The sequence below is a fragment of the Drosophila novamexicana genome, unplaced genomic scaffold (assembly GCF_003285875.2).
Source record: "Drosophila novamexicana strain 15010-1031.04,08,12 unplaced genomic scaffold, DnovRS2.1 tig00000387-arrow-pilon, whole genome shotgun sequence".
Taxonomy (NCBI): Eukaryota; Metazoa; Arthropoda; class Insecta; order Diptera; family Drosophilidae; genus Drosophila; species Drosophila novamexicana.
Genome location: NW_020824800.1, coordinates 300,280 through 319,867, shown reverse-complemented (window position 1 = coordinate 319,867; position 19,588 = coordinate 300,280). Strand labels below are relative to the sequence as shown.

General features: G+C 44.8%; 2 protein-coding genes across 3 annotated transcripts in view; one reads left to right on the top strand and one right to left on the bottom strand.

The window, feature by feature from the left end:
* Positions 1-6,729, top strand: part of LOC115760281 (fibronectin type-III domain-containing protein 3A) — a 30,412-nt gene extending 23,683 nt beyond the window's left edge. Inside the window, exons 1-3 of one of the 2 annotated variants that reach the window (XM_030701551.1) lie at positions 1,066-1,266; positions 1,331-1,619; positions 1,684-6,729. In XM_030701551.1, the coding sequence (XP_030557411.1) occupies positions 1,210-1,266; positions 1,331-1,619; positions 1,684-5,468 (4,131 nt within the window). In that variant the 5' untranslated portion in view covers positions 1,066-1,209 and the 3' untranslated portion in view covers positions 5,469-6,729. Of the gene's footprint in view, positions 1-1,065; positions 1,267-1,330; positions 1,620-1,683 lie in introns of those variants that run through there. The other variant, XM_030701550.1, reaches the window with a different exon arrangement.
* A 2,340-nt stretch (positions 6,730-9,069) lies between these two features.
* Positions 9,070-13,305, bottom strand: LOC115760042 (transient receptor potential-gamma protein). Its single transcript, XM_030701210.1, has 13 exons — positions 13,215-13,305; positions 12,790-13,158; positions 12,383-12,715; positions 12,144-12,326; positions 11,275-12,080; positions 11,106-11,219; positions 10,838-11,033; positions 10,578-10,772; positions 10,297-10,519; positions 9,862-10,230; positions 9,548-9,808; positions 9,371-9,489; positions 9,070-9,306 (listed from the first exon to the last, which is right to left on the bottom strand). The coding sequence occupies exons 2-13, from the start codon at positions 13,138-13,140 to the stop codon at positions 9,070-9,072; spliced, it is 3,387 nt and encodes a 1,128-aa protein (XP_030557070.1). The 5' UTR covers positions 13,141-13,158; positions 13,215-13,305.
* Positions 13,306-19,588: the final 6,283 nt, after the last annotated feature.

Below are 19,588 nucleotides of genomic sequence, written 5' to 3'. Positions count from 1 at the left end.
CGGAGCTATGTCGTTTTGGAACGTCATATCATTTCAACCCCTCAATTTTTAATTTGTTTGAATGCCGTCTGATAGTAGGGATTCGTACGAATTGAAAAAGGTATAACATTTCATAAACAGGATATATTTACCCGAGAGTTCAAAAAAAAAATCGTCAAAAAAGTTTGTTTTTTTTATATATATGTTTATTGTATTGAATCAAAAAATAGCATACATTTTAATTACAAAACCGTTAACTTAGGTGGTATCTCGCCAATCCTGGTTGGCTCCTCAGGCTTTATCGTGGACAAACGTCAAAGCCGTCTTCTTTGAGTAAGGCTGCTCCGTCACGTAGGTAGTCAGTGGGCTCTGGGGCTTCTCCTGTGTCGTGGTTAGAGGAGGTCTCTAAAGGATCTTTTCTTGAGCCTTCTGACTACACACCCCTCAGCGAGGTCTCCTCTATGGGTTGGCGAATGCTTTGCATCTGAGATTACTTGGCCGCGATAGTCTAAAAAAATCAACAAAAAAGGTTTATTATTTGTTTATTGCTCAACAAATTTTTCTAACCCATCAATTTTTAATTTCTTTTCTCTTACTTGTTTTTCTTGCAATCGAGCAATTATGCCAAATAAAATGCTTTGAATTACTCTCTGCAATGCAAATGCGCGCGCAGCGTTCATCGGGCTTGTTTAACAGTTGCATGTTTGCAGAACAGCGTTGCCAGAGTCAGTATATAGCGATATTTTTCTATCGATGGATTTTTGCAACGCGAGCTTTTTGACGTTAGACACCGAAAGCCCGTGTGTAAAACAGAAATGAAAATGCATATTTAATTTCATTGGAAAATATCTAGTAATAAGCAACGATTGAAAAACTCCGCCATTTATAGTTACATACACATGCAATACACAACAATCATGCCACCACTATCGCAATCCTAACAGACACATTTGAGCATAACAGAGAATTAACATAACATAAGAAATACTTGTGTTTAGTAGACAATGTTTACGAGTGAAATACAGAACGTTCAATTTAAAAACATTTTTTGAATATTCACAACAACAAAAATAAAACACTGTCTCCCAAAATTAAAAACAAACTCAAGTTCCGGTAGTGATGAGTGATTTAAAAAGTGATTTTTTGCGATTGCTTATCAGCGCGTAGTTGGCGTTGGTTTATTTATAGTTATCGTTGACGTGGTTAAATTTTGCACAGTCGCTGTCTGAAATGAAGCCGAAGAAGATTCAAGAATCTACGACGACCACGTCGACAACTAAAACAATTGTACATGTACTTAGCAAAATTGGTATTGGTCACAATTGAACTAAGCATTTTATTCCGCTTTCAGATAAGCAGCAATGGCACATCGCATTTTTATACGCCGCTGCCTGGCTATCCTCCAGGTCCTGGGCCAGCTGGCAATGGGCCGCCTCACTATCATATGCCACCGCCGCCGCCGCCACCAGGCGCCCAGCAGCAGCCCACGTCTGCGGCGGGCGGCGGAGTGCCTCCGCCAACGCAACAGCCGCATTTACATTCCCCGCACTCGCCATCACCACCCCACTATAGGGACGAGCGCAGTCAGCGGCAGCACATGAAGATGCTGCGCAGGTTGGAGAAGTGGCGCGAGCTAAGAAGTAACTAGACTAACTAATTAACTTATCGTTTTAGAAGAAACTTATTGTTCTGTTCAATCCACAGACTCCACCATGTCCACGCCTACGCACTCGCCCTCTCCGCGACGCAGTGACACCAATGGGCATTACAACAACAACAGCAACAGCAACATTCCAGGAGCACAGCAGCAGCACAACACTCACATGCACAACCATGGACGCCACGTGCCACACCAACAGCAGCAGTCGCAGCAACAGCAACGCAACGCGGCCGTTCTGAACCCAACTGGGCAGCAGGGGGAAGTTGCCACGGGGAGCAATGCGGGCGGTACCAGCTCAGTGGGCACATCTGACGATGGTGAGGACACTTCGAACTTGGCCCCCGAAGATGAGGAGGACTACAAAGCCCTGATTGTGGAACAGATTTCGGCCATCGATAAGCCGGAGGTAATCGACGTTAGTTCGCGCACCGCAAAAATCATTTGGGTCCCGCCGTCCATCACGGACGCGCTGCTGGTAAACGTGCGAGACCTGCGCTACCAAGTGCTACTTAGTGACACGGGAAAACAATGCAAGTACAAAAGTCTCTACCGCGGAGAGGCATACGAGTGCATTGTCCAGGATCTACAGCCAGGGCAGGAGTATTTGGTGCGGCTGCAAGTGCACTATCAGCAGCTGCAAGGCAGCGTTAGCGAGCCCGCCGAGTTCAAGACGCCCGCTTGCGAGCCGGATCAGCCGCTGCCGCCGAAGCTGGTGTCGCGCACCAAGAGCTCTATTAATTTGCGATGGACCGCGCCGGCGGCCAACGGTGCGCCCATTCAACACTATCTGTTGGATTACGACGAGGGGCGTGGCAATGCTTTGCAGTTCGTGGAACTGGCCAAGGTCCGAGCCAAGCATTACGTGCTAAACAAGCTGCAGGCGACGACCGTCTATAGCTTCCGCCTGGCCGCCGTTAACGAGGTCGGGCAGTCAGCGTACTCGCAGGTGACCAGCTATAGTACAGCCGGCAATCCGCCCACAGCGCCCATGGCACCCCAGCTGCAAGCCTGCAGCGCCAGCTCGCTGCACCTCGTCTGGGATCGGCGGCCCCAGGATGGCGACTTTCTGCTGCAGCTGCAGGATGCCGAGTCCGGACATGGTTACCTGAACAGCTACAAGGGAGGCGACACCCACTATGAGTGCCTGCAGTTGCGCCGCGCCACCAGCTATCAATTTCGTTTGCGCACTGAAAACGATGCCGGAGTTTCGCCCTGGTCCGCGGAGGTCAATTACAGTACGGCTGCAGAACGCCCTGGGCGACCGGGAAAGCCGCATGCAAAGGGCAAGATACACGGGACACACTTCAAGGCGCGTTGGGAGCCACCTGCGGACACGGGTGGATCCGATATATTGCGCTACCATCTGGAGCTGAGTGCCGGACCCAGTTTCGAGCGCATTTACTCTGGCAGTGAGACCGAGGCTATGTGCGAACGCCTTCAGCCGGGCATCACGTACCAGTTACGTGCCTGCTGCGAGAGCCCCGCCGGTCAAAGCCCGTTCTCGGAGATTGCACATGTGACCACGGAAGCAGTGCCACCGGGCGCTCCGCCACAGCCTCAGTGCGATGCACCACCAACACCTTACGCGGCTCTGCTAAGGCTAACCCATCCTGAGAATAATGGCGGGGCACCAGTTCTCGAGTTTGAGGCGCAACTCCGCTGCCTGGACATATTAGAACAGACGCCAGCGCAGCCGCCACAAACCGTATATCGCGGCAAACAGGACTTCTTTGTGGCACAGCAGCTGGCGCCAGGTGGTCTCTACGAGGTGCAAGCGCGTGCCATTAATCGCGTCGGAGCGGGCAATTGGTCTCAGTGGCTGCGCTTTACAGCCGCCGCAGCACCACCCGGTCCGCCCAATGCGCTCCAAGTGCTGGTCAAGTCCGCCACACATTTAAGCGTCAATTGGCAGCCGCCTGCGCAGCTCAATGGATCAGCCGTCAGTGGCTACACCTTGCAGAGCGCCAGCCAGCAGCTGGATGAGCCGCAAGTGGAGCCGCCAAGCACACAGTTCAACGGTTGCTACCAGGGTCAGCAAACCTTCGTGGAGCTGCGCAATCTGACGCCCTACACGCGCTATTACCTACGCGTGCTGGCCAGCAATGCAGCCGGCACGGGACCTGCCACGGACGTGGTGTGCGTCTCAACGCCCGCCGCAGTGCCGGGCGCGCCGCAAATGCAAGGCTACGAGTTCACCGCCACGGAGGTTACACTGAACTGGACGGAGCCGGCCTCGCATGGCGCTGCAATCTGCAGCTACAATATTGAGTACGGCGAGCGGACGATTGCCACACCCGATGCCTGTACGCGATACACGGTAGTTGGGTTAACACCGGAGACCAGTTACAAGTTCCGCGTGCAGGCGGTAAACGCGATAGGCGCCGGAGTTTTCAGTGCTTATGCCAAGCTAACGACGCAGCCAGCGCCACCAGCTCCGCCCAGGCTGGAATGCAGCGGTTCTGGCCACAACTACATAAAGCTTAAGTGGAGCGAAAGCGGCAAAACCGGCGGACTTAACGCTGTGGCAAGCGGTGGTGCCGGCGGCCCTATCGGTGCTGGCAATACGGATTTCACCAAGTACTACGTGGAGATGTATGTGGCAAGAGCGAAACAGTTTCAGACGGTCTACTCGGGCACCAACTGCATGTGCAAGATCCACAAACTGCAGGAGCGCAGCAGCTACACATTCCGCATCTATGCGCACACAGACCGCGCCGGCGACGGCGAATACTCCGAGGAGTATATATTCGAGACGAGCGCCACGCTGCCGGCCAATATTAAGGCGCCGCGCGTGGTGCACGAAAGCGTCTGCCTGCTGGACCAGGCCAGCCAGCCTCTCATGCAGCTGACTCTCGAGTGGCAGCACTCGAAGAACAGCTTCAACGATCGCGTCGAGTACGAGCTGCAGTATGCTATTGTCGCCTCCTCCGACCCAGACTCTTCCAGCTCGCTCAAGGCGCGCAGCACTAGCGGCAGCAGCAGCAGCAACGGGCCCAATGTGGCCTTAAGCAACCTGGACTACAGACAGCTGTATCGCGGACCAGAGACCAAGTTCACCATAGACAATCTGACGGCGGGAACGTGCTATCAGTTTCGGGTGTGCCCTGTGCGTGTCACCTCCGGCGGAGAGCTGCTGCACGGCCAATCTTCGATGGCACTGCGCTATCAAGTGCCCAGCGAGCTGGACGCCAGCTCTGCTTCCTGCCATCATCTGCATGGGTCCACAGCAGCTCCAAATCAGGCAACGCAGCGCTCTAGCCGCAAGCTGTTGGAAACTAACGGCCCCTCCGGCGGGCTGCATCAGCGCTCGGTTAGCGCCTCGGCTATTAGCGGCAACAGTGGAGTTGGCGCTGACGCTCAGGCGATTGGCCGGCTTCAGCATGAGCTGTCGGCCGCTGGATTCAATGCTTGTGCCGATCCGCTGCATCATCACCATCATCATCATCATCACCATCATCAACAGCATCAAGCGTGCCCCGGTGAGGCAACCGCATCAAGTCTGGCTTCTCCATCCGCCTCCGGCTTGCAACTGCGCGGCAACAGCAGTGCCGTTCATCACATGCACCACCAGCACCACTTGCACCACTCGCACCACATGCATCATACGCATTTCACGCACGCCTCCGCCGCCGTTATGGGTGCTCCAAGCAACAGCAGCAACTGCAGTGTACCACATGGCGGCGTCCTTAGACGGTTCGCCTCCTGGCTGACGGCGCTCTACTACAACAGGAAGCGGCTGACGGACCAGCAGAAGGCCGTCTTCTTCGTGGTTTCGTTCGTATTTGTCACCTTCCTGGTTGCCATGCTGGTGCACATGCTTTGTGGCTGAGCTGGTGGTCACGGCGAACGCGACTCCACACTGTAAAGGTTAACAAAAATCCCACTTGGTGTCTCAAAAAAGTGATTTCCATTGACTAGCTGTAAATCACTTGCATTTGTTTTCTTTTTTTATTTTTTATATGTATGTATGTATATATATAAAAATCAATTGTACATCTCCTAAATATAAAAAGGAAACAACACACACACTCACACACATACATTCAAAAACAATTCGTAATTACATTAATACGATTATATTGAATCTACACAATTAACATTCTTAAGAACCTTTTATTTACACCTGCAAATATTGATGGCTCGAGGAAAGTGCATCAATGTTTCCTTACGGAACGAAACATTTCTTCATTTAAATATATATATATATATTTGTATTTATTTATGTATGTGACTTACCACATATTTAATCAATTACACACAAGCATACTGTATACTACACACAAAAATCTCCATATGTGCTATAGCATTTTGTGCAACAAATTCTCAATGTACATAAAACAAAACAAACAACAAAACTAAGCTTAAAAAGTACGTCTAAAAACCTTTACAACGCCTATTTTAATGTTTACTGCATTGTTGTTGCGTGTATATATATATACACACATATATATATACTTATATATACATGGATGTATGTGTATGTATGCACTATAAATATTTAAACGAGTTATAAACAATGAATACCGAAAATTATGAATTTACGAGACTATGTTTCAGATCATAGTATAAAACTGATAACAAGCATTACTCTATGTGTGTGTGTTTGCAAATGTATATGTATCTATATATCTAAAAACTAACCAACTATGCAAACAATTATAAATTATATCTTTAGTGCTGTACAATTGTTCTCGATAGCCAATCGATGGATGCACATAGATCCACAGCCCATTCCGGACTGTTGACAGTCGGGTGGAACGGTGTCCATTTCGAGCTAGTTTAACAGACGCTTCTTTCATTCTCTCAAACTTTCCATGTGAAATATAAAACACAATTTATTATTATTATAAACCTAAATAAACATCGATGACATATATAAAAAAAAAAAGAAAAGATAAAGATATCGTAGCATACAATCCAATTATACCAGAGCTTACATGAATTATATCGTGTTAATGGCGGAACATTTGTTGGTTATTATTGACCCTATGCTACGGAGATTTTGCGACCCCAGCTAGGCAAAGCTCTCGTTTATAAAAAAACACAATATACAAAAAAAAAAAAGAAGAAAATACACAATACAAACAAATATACTTATATATACATGAATATATTTTTTACACAAAATAAAAAAATAAATAAAAAACAAATTATTTAGTCCATACGATAAAATATTTGAAATTTATAGCCTAATGCAACGCAAAGTGATTTATATTCCAATTATTATTATTTTTTCTAATTAAATAAATTAATGTAATCGTTTCTTTCCATAGTTTAATATGAAATTTAAAGAATAATTACAAAATAAAAACAGAAGATATGTATGTTTACAACGGTAAATGGTTACAATATATAAATGATTCTATTAGCACTATATTGTACTATTTGTCGAATTATTTGTTTATTATACAGGCATATATATATAAACATATATATATATATGCATATGTAATGCATATTTATAATAATTATTTGCAAGAGTATATATACACATATATATGTACATGAATATATTTATCTTTATATATATATATGTGTATGTATAAAATAAATGCGATATACAAAAAATGCATGGTGTTTTTTTGTAGATTGGTTGTGAAATACTTATATACATGGAACACATCTATATTTCAGGCGGGATCCCGAAAAGAAGATTTCCTTAGCACAGAAACAATCACATTCGATAGTGTAGATACGATCTTTAGCTTTTGTAGACTCCAGACTGTGGTTCTGATAATTGGGAGTCGTCTATTACTAACAGCGATGTGTATGAAAGCATGTCGCTTTAGAAAAAGTCCTCAATATGGCAGAAATATTACTGATGATCTACTTTCCAAAAAAATATCCAATTTCTTCTGCCTACACTGTGCAAAGATCGGTGGAACTTATCTTCTGTATTACAAGACTGGAAACCGTTTAATGGTCGCGGGGAAAAAATTGTGACAAAACTTAAAACATTTGTTCCCATGAGAATTGGATATTGTGAAAAACCCAAAACACTTTTCAAATTTGCATTACGAATGGAAATGAGTCTGTATCCGAAACTTCACCCACTAAATCTTTAACTCCGATTTTCAGCAAGGAAAGGTGTATTTTCTAAATATAATATGTCACAAAGAAAATTTTGCTCACTTGTAAGGAACATTTCAAAGCGTTTCATACTAGAACTCATTTTGTGGCCAGATTCGGCGTTAAGCAGATTTTTGCTTATATTTTAAGCTAAGATACAAATATACATCAAGTCGACGGTCGATACTAATCCCGAATATACGAATATACACAGTAAGTAAATTTCGCACAGTGTAACACACTTAAAATAATTGTTGTGCTAAGAACGCACGTTTTCCTCTTTATTGTTAACAAATAATATTACTATTATATTCAGATAAAGCAATTCGCACCATAAATACAAGTATTTACTTAAGATCAGGTGTTTTAACAATCTTAAATGATATTGACATAGACATATGTAGCTTCAAGTCGGACGTTATCGTGTTTGTTGATATGTAGATGTTTAGTTAATATATATGGTATAAGTATGTGTATATATAATATATATATATTTGTATAACAGTTAAAGTACCTACATATTCGTTTATCCGTTTATCGCAGTTGTTGTATAACATATTCCTGCTATGCAATGTTTTCTTTAGATTAGGTGCTACTATAGGTCACAATAGGTTTCGTTATATTTAAGTCTGGGGTATTGTGAACAATAATAAAGCTTTAACTAAATATATGTGAGTAAGTAAAAATTCCTTTTGCCTACTCGCTTGCAGTTACTTAAACCCATCCTAAAAATGTAGCTCACAATCTTATTATTGTTCAATCTACAAGTACAAATACATATACTGTTTCAAGTATTCACTATATAGGCGCTAAAATCATCAAGAGTTTGCAATTCGTAGTTTATTGTTTGTTTGGTTAAAATCGGTATATAAAATGTTGTGCTCTTTGCATTGTATTTTTGCCTCGTACGTATGAAACATGGAAAAATGCTTGGCCTTAAATCCATTCCGAAATCAACATCACACAGCGTTACTCTAAGTCCAAGTTAATATTCCTCCAAAGCTTGTGCTTTTGTTTACTGTGTACATATATATATATATGTATATATATATATATATATATATATGTATATATATCTTTGGTTTATACAAAAAATACTTCTAATGCTAAGGCAGCTGTCAACATCGGTATGGGATAGTTATATTTGGTATTCAATTAGTTAGCTCAACGGTTCAAATCCAAAGGCCAGTCACACGATATATATGTGTGTGTGTGTGTGTTGAGTGGGGTGGACATGAACACTGATCCAGGATAAGGTTCTTGGTGTTCATGCCTAGTGATTGGTAATAGTTGTGGTGACAGGGTATATCGGAATTGTGTTAATATTACGCTTAAGATCCCGAAGTTTTATTGAATAATATTCAGCCAATGGTGCCCATTGTGGAGACGCAGCTGCTGCCGATCAGTGGCTCGCGCGAATTGACGGACGTGTTGGATGGATCGATGGACAGGGTGAACTCCGTTGAGGCCTCAACCGAGTCGTGCTGGCTCTGAGTTTGCTCGTGGCGCCGCGGCTTGACCACCTGGCTAGGATCCTTGTGCGGCACACTGCCGCCCTGGGCGCTAGCTGCCGGATAGCTGGACACGCGCTTAAGGGTCTGTGCGAAAGATTAGCAGTTGGGAATTGATGTGCCGCTCAGATTTCATGGGGCAAGTACGAACCTTGTCAGTCAGCAGCTCGGCAGCATTGGCAGCCGCAATGGATTCAGTTACGGGACAAATGTTTTTACTCGAAGAGAACTTTTTGCGTTTGCGCTTCAGAGCTGCGATAGCAGTCAGACCTGGAAGGAACTCTAGTTGGTTTACACACAGTCACTAGCTCGAGGCACTCATACGCACCGGAGGTCGTGTGAAAGAAGTGGGCGCCCATGCCCACATGCGAGTGTCCCGACGTGCTGGCCGGAGGAACCGGCGCCACAGCTGGTGGCTCCGCTCCGTGGTAGGCGTAGGTGCGCTGCGTTGAGCTCTGCGCATATGTTACCCGCACCTGCTCGTGCACGGGCGTGGCATTGTGCGTGGAATTGCAGACGGAGTCCTCGGACTTGGAGCGTCCCAGCATTTTGCTCATGTTGCCCACCTTGGCGGCCTCAATGAGTGTGCCTTAGAGCGCGGCAGATTAGTTTCCGGCCGTAACCTAAGCTGACCATACTCACCCCAACGTTTTTTGTGTCCCGCTATGCGCTTGTTATACTTCAGCGTCGACTTGTTGTACTTGGTGGCAGCAGGCGCTGCCGATGCCGCCGAAGCCGACGCCGTCGACGCAGCTACTGAGCTCTGCGTAGGCGTGGTTGGCGACTCGGCGCCAGCCATTCCGCCGGTGGTATTCTGACGTCTGTGGATGAAATTGGGCGTGAACAGGGTGGACAGGGTCGAGCTGAGAATCTCATGCTGGTTATCGTAGTTGTCAAGCGATGTCGAGAATTCGGCCACCGGCGCCAGCGAGCTCGTGGAGCCGGGTGGCGCAATATTGAAACCCTTCATAAGGCGTCGCTCCTTCTGGCGATTCTTTTTGCCACCGCCACCTGCAAGCGGGTCGAAGAGAGACTTAATGTAGTGCGCGGAGTGCGTGTGATAGGGCATCTTACCACCACCTTGACCTGCAGTCACATTTGTGTCCATGCCGCTGTTCTTCAGTATCTCCACCAGCTCGCAGCGGAAGGCGGAAATGTCCTGCTTAATCTCGTTTACGTCGTCCTCGGTGACGCCCTGTGACTCCGCCTTTCGCTGCTCCACCGTCACATAGCGGCGGACCAGATTCCGCATGATCTGCTGATACTTGAAGTCCCTGTCACTGGCCTGCTGCGCCTTGCGCTGTGCAGGATGGGGTCAACAGTTCATAAGGTGTGCACGTGGAGGATTAAGCACTTACCCGTATTGTCTTGAGGTGCTCGCGGCGGGCTGCGGAGGAGCCGCTGCAGAACATCTGGCGCATCCACTTGCTGGCATACCATATGGACTTGGGTGTGGGAATTATATTGAACGGGGGCGGGCAAGTGCCGCCCTCTTCAAAGTAGCTGATCCACAATTTGGAGCGGGCGAATTTCCACTCAACATCGGCGCGTTCCTGAAGCGAAATACAATTCATTAATGGTATCTGAGGTATCTGCGTTATGCGTTTGGTTGGCCTACCGAGATGAGCTGATACGAGTGATTCATCATGGCAATCAGCAGATTGAGCAGCACAACGATGTTGATGACCGAGTAGGTGCCGAACATGAGCATGCCCCAAAAGCGCGTGAAGATCTTAATGCCATCCAGCTCGAAGCTGTCCAGGTCAATGAGTCCAAAGACGGCCCAAAACAAGGTTTGCGTCGTCTCAAACAGACTGCAAGTCGAGAAAGCAAATGCAAACGATTGTTTTCCAATCAGAACAGAGAAAGACATCAAGTGGACTTACTTGGAGAATCGCCGCCAGACAATGCACGCGTTCGGATCGTTTGTGCCGTTCATGTTGAGGAGCAGACTGGGCGAGACCTCCGGACAACGCTTCTTCTCCAGATCAGCGTAGTACCTGCATCGAAATGAAGTATAATCTGAGGCAAAAGAATATATCTAGTGGCACTCACCAGAGGAGCTGATTGAGACCGCTGCCAAAGGCGAAGAGGACCAGGACATACAGGAAGAAAAACTTCATGATGTCCATGACCATGCGCGACAGAGACACTTGCAGTGGCCCCAAGTGTGGGTTCACCGAGAAGATGTACACCAGCTTGAGGCTACTGAAAATATTCGCCGCACTGAAGAGGCCTTCCGAGATGAGCATTGGATCCCAGGTGTCCCAGCGCTCGCGCGGCAGGTCTGTGGCCTGTGAATTGAAGATCATCTCCTTTTGCACCTGAAAGAATGAGACAACCCGCAGGGCAACGGTGGCGACATACAGAGAGTTGGTGACAAAGTCAATGACATTCCACATGTCGTTCAGATACTCCTGCAGTCCCACGTCCCACAGTTGCTTCACCTCGCTCCAAATCAGGCCGCTGACCCAGGCGAGAATCAGCCACTCGATGAACGTGGGCTTGGCGCCGCGCTTGGTCGGCAGCTGCAGCTCCTCCGCCTGGTTCAGCATGGTGGTTGCCTCCGACCAGAACCAGCTGCCGATGAAGGTCTCAATGCGCTGCGAGGCAAGCATTAGCAGGAACAGAAATGTGAAATACGAGGCGCTATGGCAAATGAACTTTATGAAGGGCTTGCGCATGGTCTGGCCAATGCTCGAGTACGGCGCCAGTATGTAGGCCAGCGAGAATATGGGAAACAGGATGCCAATGCGAATTATGTCCAGTGCCTGCAGCGCCATGTTCTTGCGCCTAAATCCCGGCAGGCCCTCGTACCAAATGCTGGCCAGCAACTGCTGCACATTCGAATGGGCCACAAACTAAAGAGAAAAAAAAAAGAAGGTCTTTAATAGATCTCCGGCCCATTTTGCATGGTAGACAACCTTCTTCTGGCGCAGCTTGATGGCCAGCTTTAGGCGATTCAGATGCATGCGTTCGCCGTGCTCAAAGACCGGGCCAGTGGGATCGTGGTTCAGCAATATCTCCAGCTCGTGCGAGGTGCGCGTATGGTCCAGCAGGGCTGTAGCAAAGTCCTGGCACTGTTTGCGCAGCTCCTGGTACTCATTCTGAAATACAACGGGTTAGCTAATCTGGAATAAAACGCATTCGTTCTAGATTGCACCTTGAATTCGTGCTCGAGAAAGCTTAGGCGCCGCAGCTCCCAGGACAGCTCGAAGGCGGTGAGTATGGGATCCTTGGAGGAGAGCGCGATTAGGCTGGGACTGGCCAGAGCACGGTAGGCATTTATGCGGGATCGCGAGTGCCTGAGAGAGTCCTCCTGCCGGGACTGGACGCACTCATCACAGCCGCAGCGTACATCATGAGGCATGGGCAGGACAGCACCTCGGTCCAGTAGGATCTTGATGATCTCGTAATTGTCCCGATGGGCGGCCAATATTAGTGGAGTTATGTCCGGTGTAAACGTTGAAGTCTCCTCCGAAGCGGACTCCCAGCTCTATGAGAAATAGTTATTGATAATAAATATATTTAATCGGACAAGAGAGATCACTTTGGGTGTCTCCTACACACATGGTTGCCCTCGTTTTGAAAGGTGACATTCTCATGATCCAATAGCACCTCAACAGCCTCAACAAACTCCTCGGATATGGAGTGCAGGAGCGCGTCCTTCGTATCGACATTGTAGTTTATGAGCAATTCCACCATCTCCAAGTTCTCGTTATCGATGGCCATCAGCAGGGCGGTTCGCCCCAGCGGATCAACGCAGTTCACATTAATGTATTCCGTGTCCTGCGCCTTCTGCAGCATTCTTCGGGTGCCCGCCATATCGCCCCTTTCCACGGCCAGTAGAAACTTCTTCTCCTCCAGAGTTAGCTGACGTATCTCTTGATGCGGCCGTATGGTGTTCTCCTCCTCCATCATTCCGTGTATGCTATGCCGCTGCACAGAGATGGAAATTAATTCTGGAACCGGCTCGATCTTAATGCGCTGCTCACCTTGACACGCCTGGCCGGCTCAATTTGGACGGCTATGTGGCCACTGCCACTGCTCTCGCTGCCCAGCTTCTTGTCTCCAATGTCGCCACCATCCACACCATTCTTGATTTTAATCAGTATTGGAGCTAGGACCGACTTTCGGCGCGCAGGGCTAATAAAATGCAGCTTTTTTCCTTCGTCTTTGAAATAGAACAAATTTCGATGGATTAAGCTATGGATAATTACTTATTTCTATACCCTTGCAAAGGGCATTTTAATTTTGTTATAAATTGTGTGCAACGCATAGATGGACCCCAAGCCCAAAAAGAATTTTTGTTACAGATCAATCTGAGAGCCTATTCCTATGATAATGTTTGCTTCAGTCGTCATTTTACGTTTAAGATAGCTTCCCTTATTCCAACCGAGATTGAGAAAATGTATATTTATTATAAATTTATTTATGTTTTCTATTCACAAAGATCAGACCTCCAGAAAACTTCTTGTTAAAGCTAAAGTGTTGGGCTTAATCCACACATTTATTCTCACTTGTGAATGCCATACTTAAGTTCTGAACATTTAATAAGAATCGGACTATAAACTGAAAGATAGTCTAGAAGCTGGGATATGTTTGCAAGGGAGGCTGGTATCTTCTGGCTAAGCACTCCGGTCTACTTTAAACAGAACCTATATCTTTCGTATTCCCTTATTATTGAGATACCTACTGGGGTTAGTTGAACTAGATTTATAGAGTACATATTTGTATAAGAAAAATAGACCTTCTGTGAGTACGTACTTGAAAAGATAAGAATAATGATGCTTTTAGTCGAAGACTTTGCTTGGATATGTACATAGTATATACTATCATAATTATGCTGTAATTGGAAGTCTGCCACAGGAAAAGCAAATCGATAATAACGGAGCAGCCTTGTTAACAGGCGAGCAGACAGGCCCACAGCCAGAGCGCAGCGTCTATCCTCTTCAGTGCAAAGTTACAAGGCCGCATTTGTCGCGGGTTTGTCCTTGCTCAAAATCAAAGTGGCATTAGCCTTTATTAATTTTGATTTTCGAATGGACTGGTAATTGCCAACAGCAAGGCATTAGCATCAGTTGCATATAAAATTAAAATTTCTTAACTCGAATTTAATGCAAACAAACAAAAGCCCAAGGGACGTATGCGCAATAAAGCATGGCATGGCTTGGCTTGGCTTGACTGGGGGAAGAGGGGGTGGTCAGGTGGACGCGGGGCTACGTCAAGAAATCTGGGTCAATAGCTGCTTGTTTTTGCATATGTTTATTATATATAGTTCATACACACACACACACTCGCATCTCCCCCACATGCCGCGTGTGTGTCTGTGTGTGCAAGTCTTAGACTCTTCTCGTTCGAAGGAGGAAAGAAGCTCGGGAAACGGATGTGTTTACGTTTTATGCTTTATGTGTTTTTGGCATTTAATTTCCAAGGGCATTGGTCGCATTAGGACTGTGCACACAACTAGATATGCTCATATCAACATTAACAGTTACAGTTTTAGCCCATATTAATGCATATATAAACACACACACCCACACCCACACACTTAACGGATACTCACGACCTTCACAAGCTCACACATGCACAATAACGGGCGTAACGCTCGCAAATTCGCAACGTTCTATACCCTACACCCTTTCGTCATATTAGTTTGCGCCCATTTGCAAACGTATTTTGAGGAAATGGAAAATGAAAAACCTTTTTATTATGCTCTCAGTTTCAATTCCTGTGCAACTTTTATTTGCAGAAAAACAACTTTTCAAATAAGTATCGGCATATTTACAACAAAAACTTGTCTTTGTATTTGTTTAATTGAGGGCATCTGAGGTTCGGGCACATTTGCAAACATTTTTCTTCTGCTTTCTGTGGAAGGAGTTAGTTTGTCTTCATATCAACTGCACGCCACGGCGTGCGTTGAACCCTCATTGATTTCTCACAGATACACGACTGTCGTGTGTCTGTGTGAGTTCGAGAAATTGAGACTGCGCAGGACATGGCCTAGGTGCAGTGCCTTCTGGTTGTCGTAGGTCCTGCACACGCCATGCTACGAGCCAACAACAAAATGGTCAACACTCGCACACACACACACACTCACACACACACTCACGTATGCTACCTCTACAGTTACAAAGTAATCACAAACAATTGAAACGCTATTGATTGACCTAAAAACAATCTAACTACGTGCACTTTAACAGAGGGTCCTAACTGATTTTGACCTCCTTGCTGAGTTGGCGCCTTGCAGTTCCCTTCGCTATGTTCAAATGTTCGCTTCGTTCCCGTTAGACCTACTAACTAAGGAGCTATACAGCACAATCATTAAGCTCCTTGATGTATACGTTTGTGCTAATACACTTATGAGGCGATATAAATACTAAGTCGGTCCAATCCGAACGACTATTTATATATAGACAAAGTACTCCGAAAGAAATCCCCTCTCGGAGAGTCGCCAAACTTGACATATAGCTGCTAGAATATCTTTCATTTAAAGCTATTCTAAATCCTAAATTTCTAAATTTTTGACCAAATTCAAGTTTCTCGAAATCGGGTTCGGTTCGAAAATCAGAACTATTTTAATGATTATTTTTTGATTACCTGTTTACCAAATTATGACATACATTTTAATACATATATACAAAGTTAAATAAAAATAATACATATTGTTTTTGCCTATATTGGGCTTGACTGTGAAACTAAAATGTTAAATTGGATTAAAAATCGAGCGGGCGAATTAAAAAAAAAAACATTTTAGAGAGAAGCGAGCGTCAGCTCAGAGTTAGTATGGGATTATTTAACTTACCTTCGCCTTCTTCTCCCGTCTTGGCTTCGCTCCATTTCGACAACTATCAAAACACAAGAAGCAGAATGGGATTATATGTTAGTGCGGATTAGCATACTTAGGTTAAAAGGTCATGTTAAAAATATTATTGAGCAAGAAAAAAAGGGCTTAACTGCGGCACAGACATATGGCAAGTATGGAAGTGTTTTCCGATGTCGACAACGAATTTGAGATATTTTAGAAAATGCTCGTAAATGCTGCATGTTATTAAGATGTCGTTGCACTTAGATGAAACTGGCTGCTGAATACCCTGTTCACAACTATATTATTGAGTTGAAGACTCTAAGAGAACTTGAGCGTAGATCAACGAGGATCTGGTAAGGCATAAGAGAATTTACCACGTCAAATGACAGCCACTCAGCCAGACCTAGAGTTCATGGCTGCACGGGTAAAATTTATTCACTTGGCTCGGGCAAGACATAGTACTCGCCGAGAGTATTATATTGCCATGCCTTAAATATTCCGTTAAAATAATTATAGCACAGGATTAAACTGATTATTACGCACACAGACACACACAGATACACAGGCTTGCGTAATGCATTGACATCTGGCCTGGATTTCTGTAAGGCATCCGGTTGATCCATCATGGTGCAACTTTAACGATGGATGCCCACATCCGGCTGATGCTGACGCTGGCGCACTTATAGCATGGAAGGGAGCAGCGGAGAGCTCAAGTGCGGCAAGCTTGGCCCTCAAGTGTCCTTGATGCAGTGCCGGCAACAACTTGTGATTGTGACATACGCATCCTCGCGGCCTTGGCCCGTGGTGTTTGTCTCTCGCTAACCACAGACAAAGGCAACGGAGAAGGACAAGTCGCAACTCGAACCTAAAACAAAGTTGCTTCAATGAAAATGCAACTTACATTTCCTATACCCTGTACCTATAGAAAAAGGCTTAAATGGGGTATAATAGTTTTGTGCAAACGTGTGTACAGAAAGAAGCTGACATCTTCGACCTCATAAAGCATGTGTATTCTTTATCGCAGAGCTGAAGTCTCGGATAAAGAACCCAAACTTTGTATAAGGATCTATCCAAAGAATACGAATTATTATTTCCTGCCTTATTACAAAATTAAAAAACTCACTTTTGTATGTACATCCATTCGCTTTGATTTATATAAACACACTTGGGTAACATATTTAAGCCCAGAATCCCATAGGAATCGAGAAATAAGCAACAAAGTTATTCAAGCATGCAGTTTACCCAATGTTTGAGCTAAAGAAGAAGATGCAAAAAGGATGCCTGGTTGTTCTATTAGGATACATTTATGAAAGGGATTCTCTACCCATCCGGCGGAGCTTGTGGGCGATGTCTTATATGTTTCTTGGTGGGAGCCAAACCAAGTAGAACGTTAACTTGGTTTAGCTAGGCATTTGTTTAGGGCCGAGCACTCGTATTGCAGTTTAATAGGCAGCCAGGCTGGCACACACATATATATAAATATGCAACACACATACATGCATAAGGTTGGTCAAATTACGTATTCGCCGCGTTGGCTGCCAATTAATGGCAACTTTTGTTGCTGCTGGCATTTTCTTTGTTGCAGCTGCTGTTGTTGTTGTTGCTGTTGTCCTTGAGCGCGTTTTAATTCAGGGCAGTGCACTCACTTCGGGTTGACCCCAGCGCCGCAAGTCAAAGGCTAAAACGACTCCGACGGGCCACCCGAGAACTAGACTATGTTTAAATGTCGCCCCTAAGCGTTTGGCTAGGGTTGTATGAGTAAAAAACATGCATATGTAACAAGCAACTGCATCCGAGTGTGTATTTGTGCGGGGGAGTCTATCCTAACGGACATGCACCCTTAGCTGGAAAGTATACTCTACTTTGTAGAGATCCTTAAAGCGCTAATCTATCTATTTGTTGCATATATAATTTTATAATCGAAAAAACATATTTACAGCTCTTAAAACTGAGTAACTGACTAAGAATGTGGATAATTTCTCAAGTATACTAACAAATTAACTACTATAATTTGCAGTAATACTCTTAACTAACCCCTTAAGCATTTAGTTATCTAAGGAGCTAATGATCTATATAAAGTGATGGATGATCGACTGAAAGGAACCTTAACCAAAGCATGTAGCCATGGATAACCAATATCATCTGAAGCATGTCCAATATCGTAAAAGCAAAGTAAAAGTAGATAAACATATTTTGGGTTCAACAAGAAATCGAAATATGGAAACTTTTAGTTTTTTATTTAATCCAATTTGGTTGGGCTTTTCTTTTTGCAGCTTTTAATAAATAACATGCAAAATAGCGTATTTTAATAAACTAGGCCCTTGCAGATTCGCTGAAAGACAAATCTTTTTTTAAAAAAAAAGGGAAATTTGGCCTGGTTTGTCTCGAAATTGAATAAAAGTGAGGAACTGGCACAAGTGGCCACTCCACAGTCAATAGGCAATAGGCAGGCAACAAACAAAGAGCAAGAGTAAAGAGTAAAGGGCAAATAGGTACTCGGCTATCAGAAGCCACAGGCCCATCCTATTATTCATTTACCTTGAGTTGAGATTTCCTCTTGAGTGCGGCAATCGAACGAGTCTGTTGTCGTAGCACCTCCAGCGCAGTGTTCGCGTCAACGTTGGTCCGACCGAAATTTAGAGCTCGAACGCGAATGAAAACGAATAATTCGAATAGTTCGACAATAAACGAAAATTCAACGTGATTTTGGCCGTCGGGAAGCGTGCGAATTTCAAGCAATTAACAATACAAATTGTTTGTTTAGATATTATTTTGATCAATCGGCCGTTTGTTCTTATATCACGTTATGAATGTGTTTCAAGCTAAAAATATTGAAATTTACGCAATGTTTATGGAATGCCCTTTCAATTTTTGAGATTTCTCTGCGAATACAAAACACAAATTTCTCGCCGCAAATGAGGCTGGATACTCGAATCTTGGAATATATGTAAGCTTATAAACAAATGTGGTGTTTTTTTTTTTTTTGGCCACGCCCACTATTGATATCTCCCGCAGAGATAGTCATCAAATTGGGAATCGTGGCGAGCTACTATAAAGATCGAGAAATAGGTCTTGACTCTACCAACCCAATAATCCAAATGAGTCCTTTCGACTAACTAATCTGTTATTGCACTGTGAACAGAGTGTTGCGCAGTCGGCTATGCTCTAGGGGTGTTTATGTAAGTTCCGTTATGCATAGTTCCGTAACGTGCATAGCAACCGGAAGCATAGTACACACAAACATAAATTTGCTCGAGCGAAAATATAAGTTTGACTGCAGTAAAGTTTTAAGGTGTGGATGAAAATTGACCTATAAATCAATTATGTTTTTTTTTTTTTATTTTGAAAAATCAAAGAAAATCTGTAGTACTACGCATAGTGAGCTATTAAGTTTTTCAGTAGGAATACTTCAATGGCATTCAAAAATGAAAGTTTTTTTTTGATATTCAAAAATTATTTATCAATTATTGTTATAGAGTTTTCACAAGAGCGCACACACAGATCCAAGAGATCGAAATTGCGATTTAATAGTTTCAGTCTTTTTTAAAATAGAAATATTTT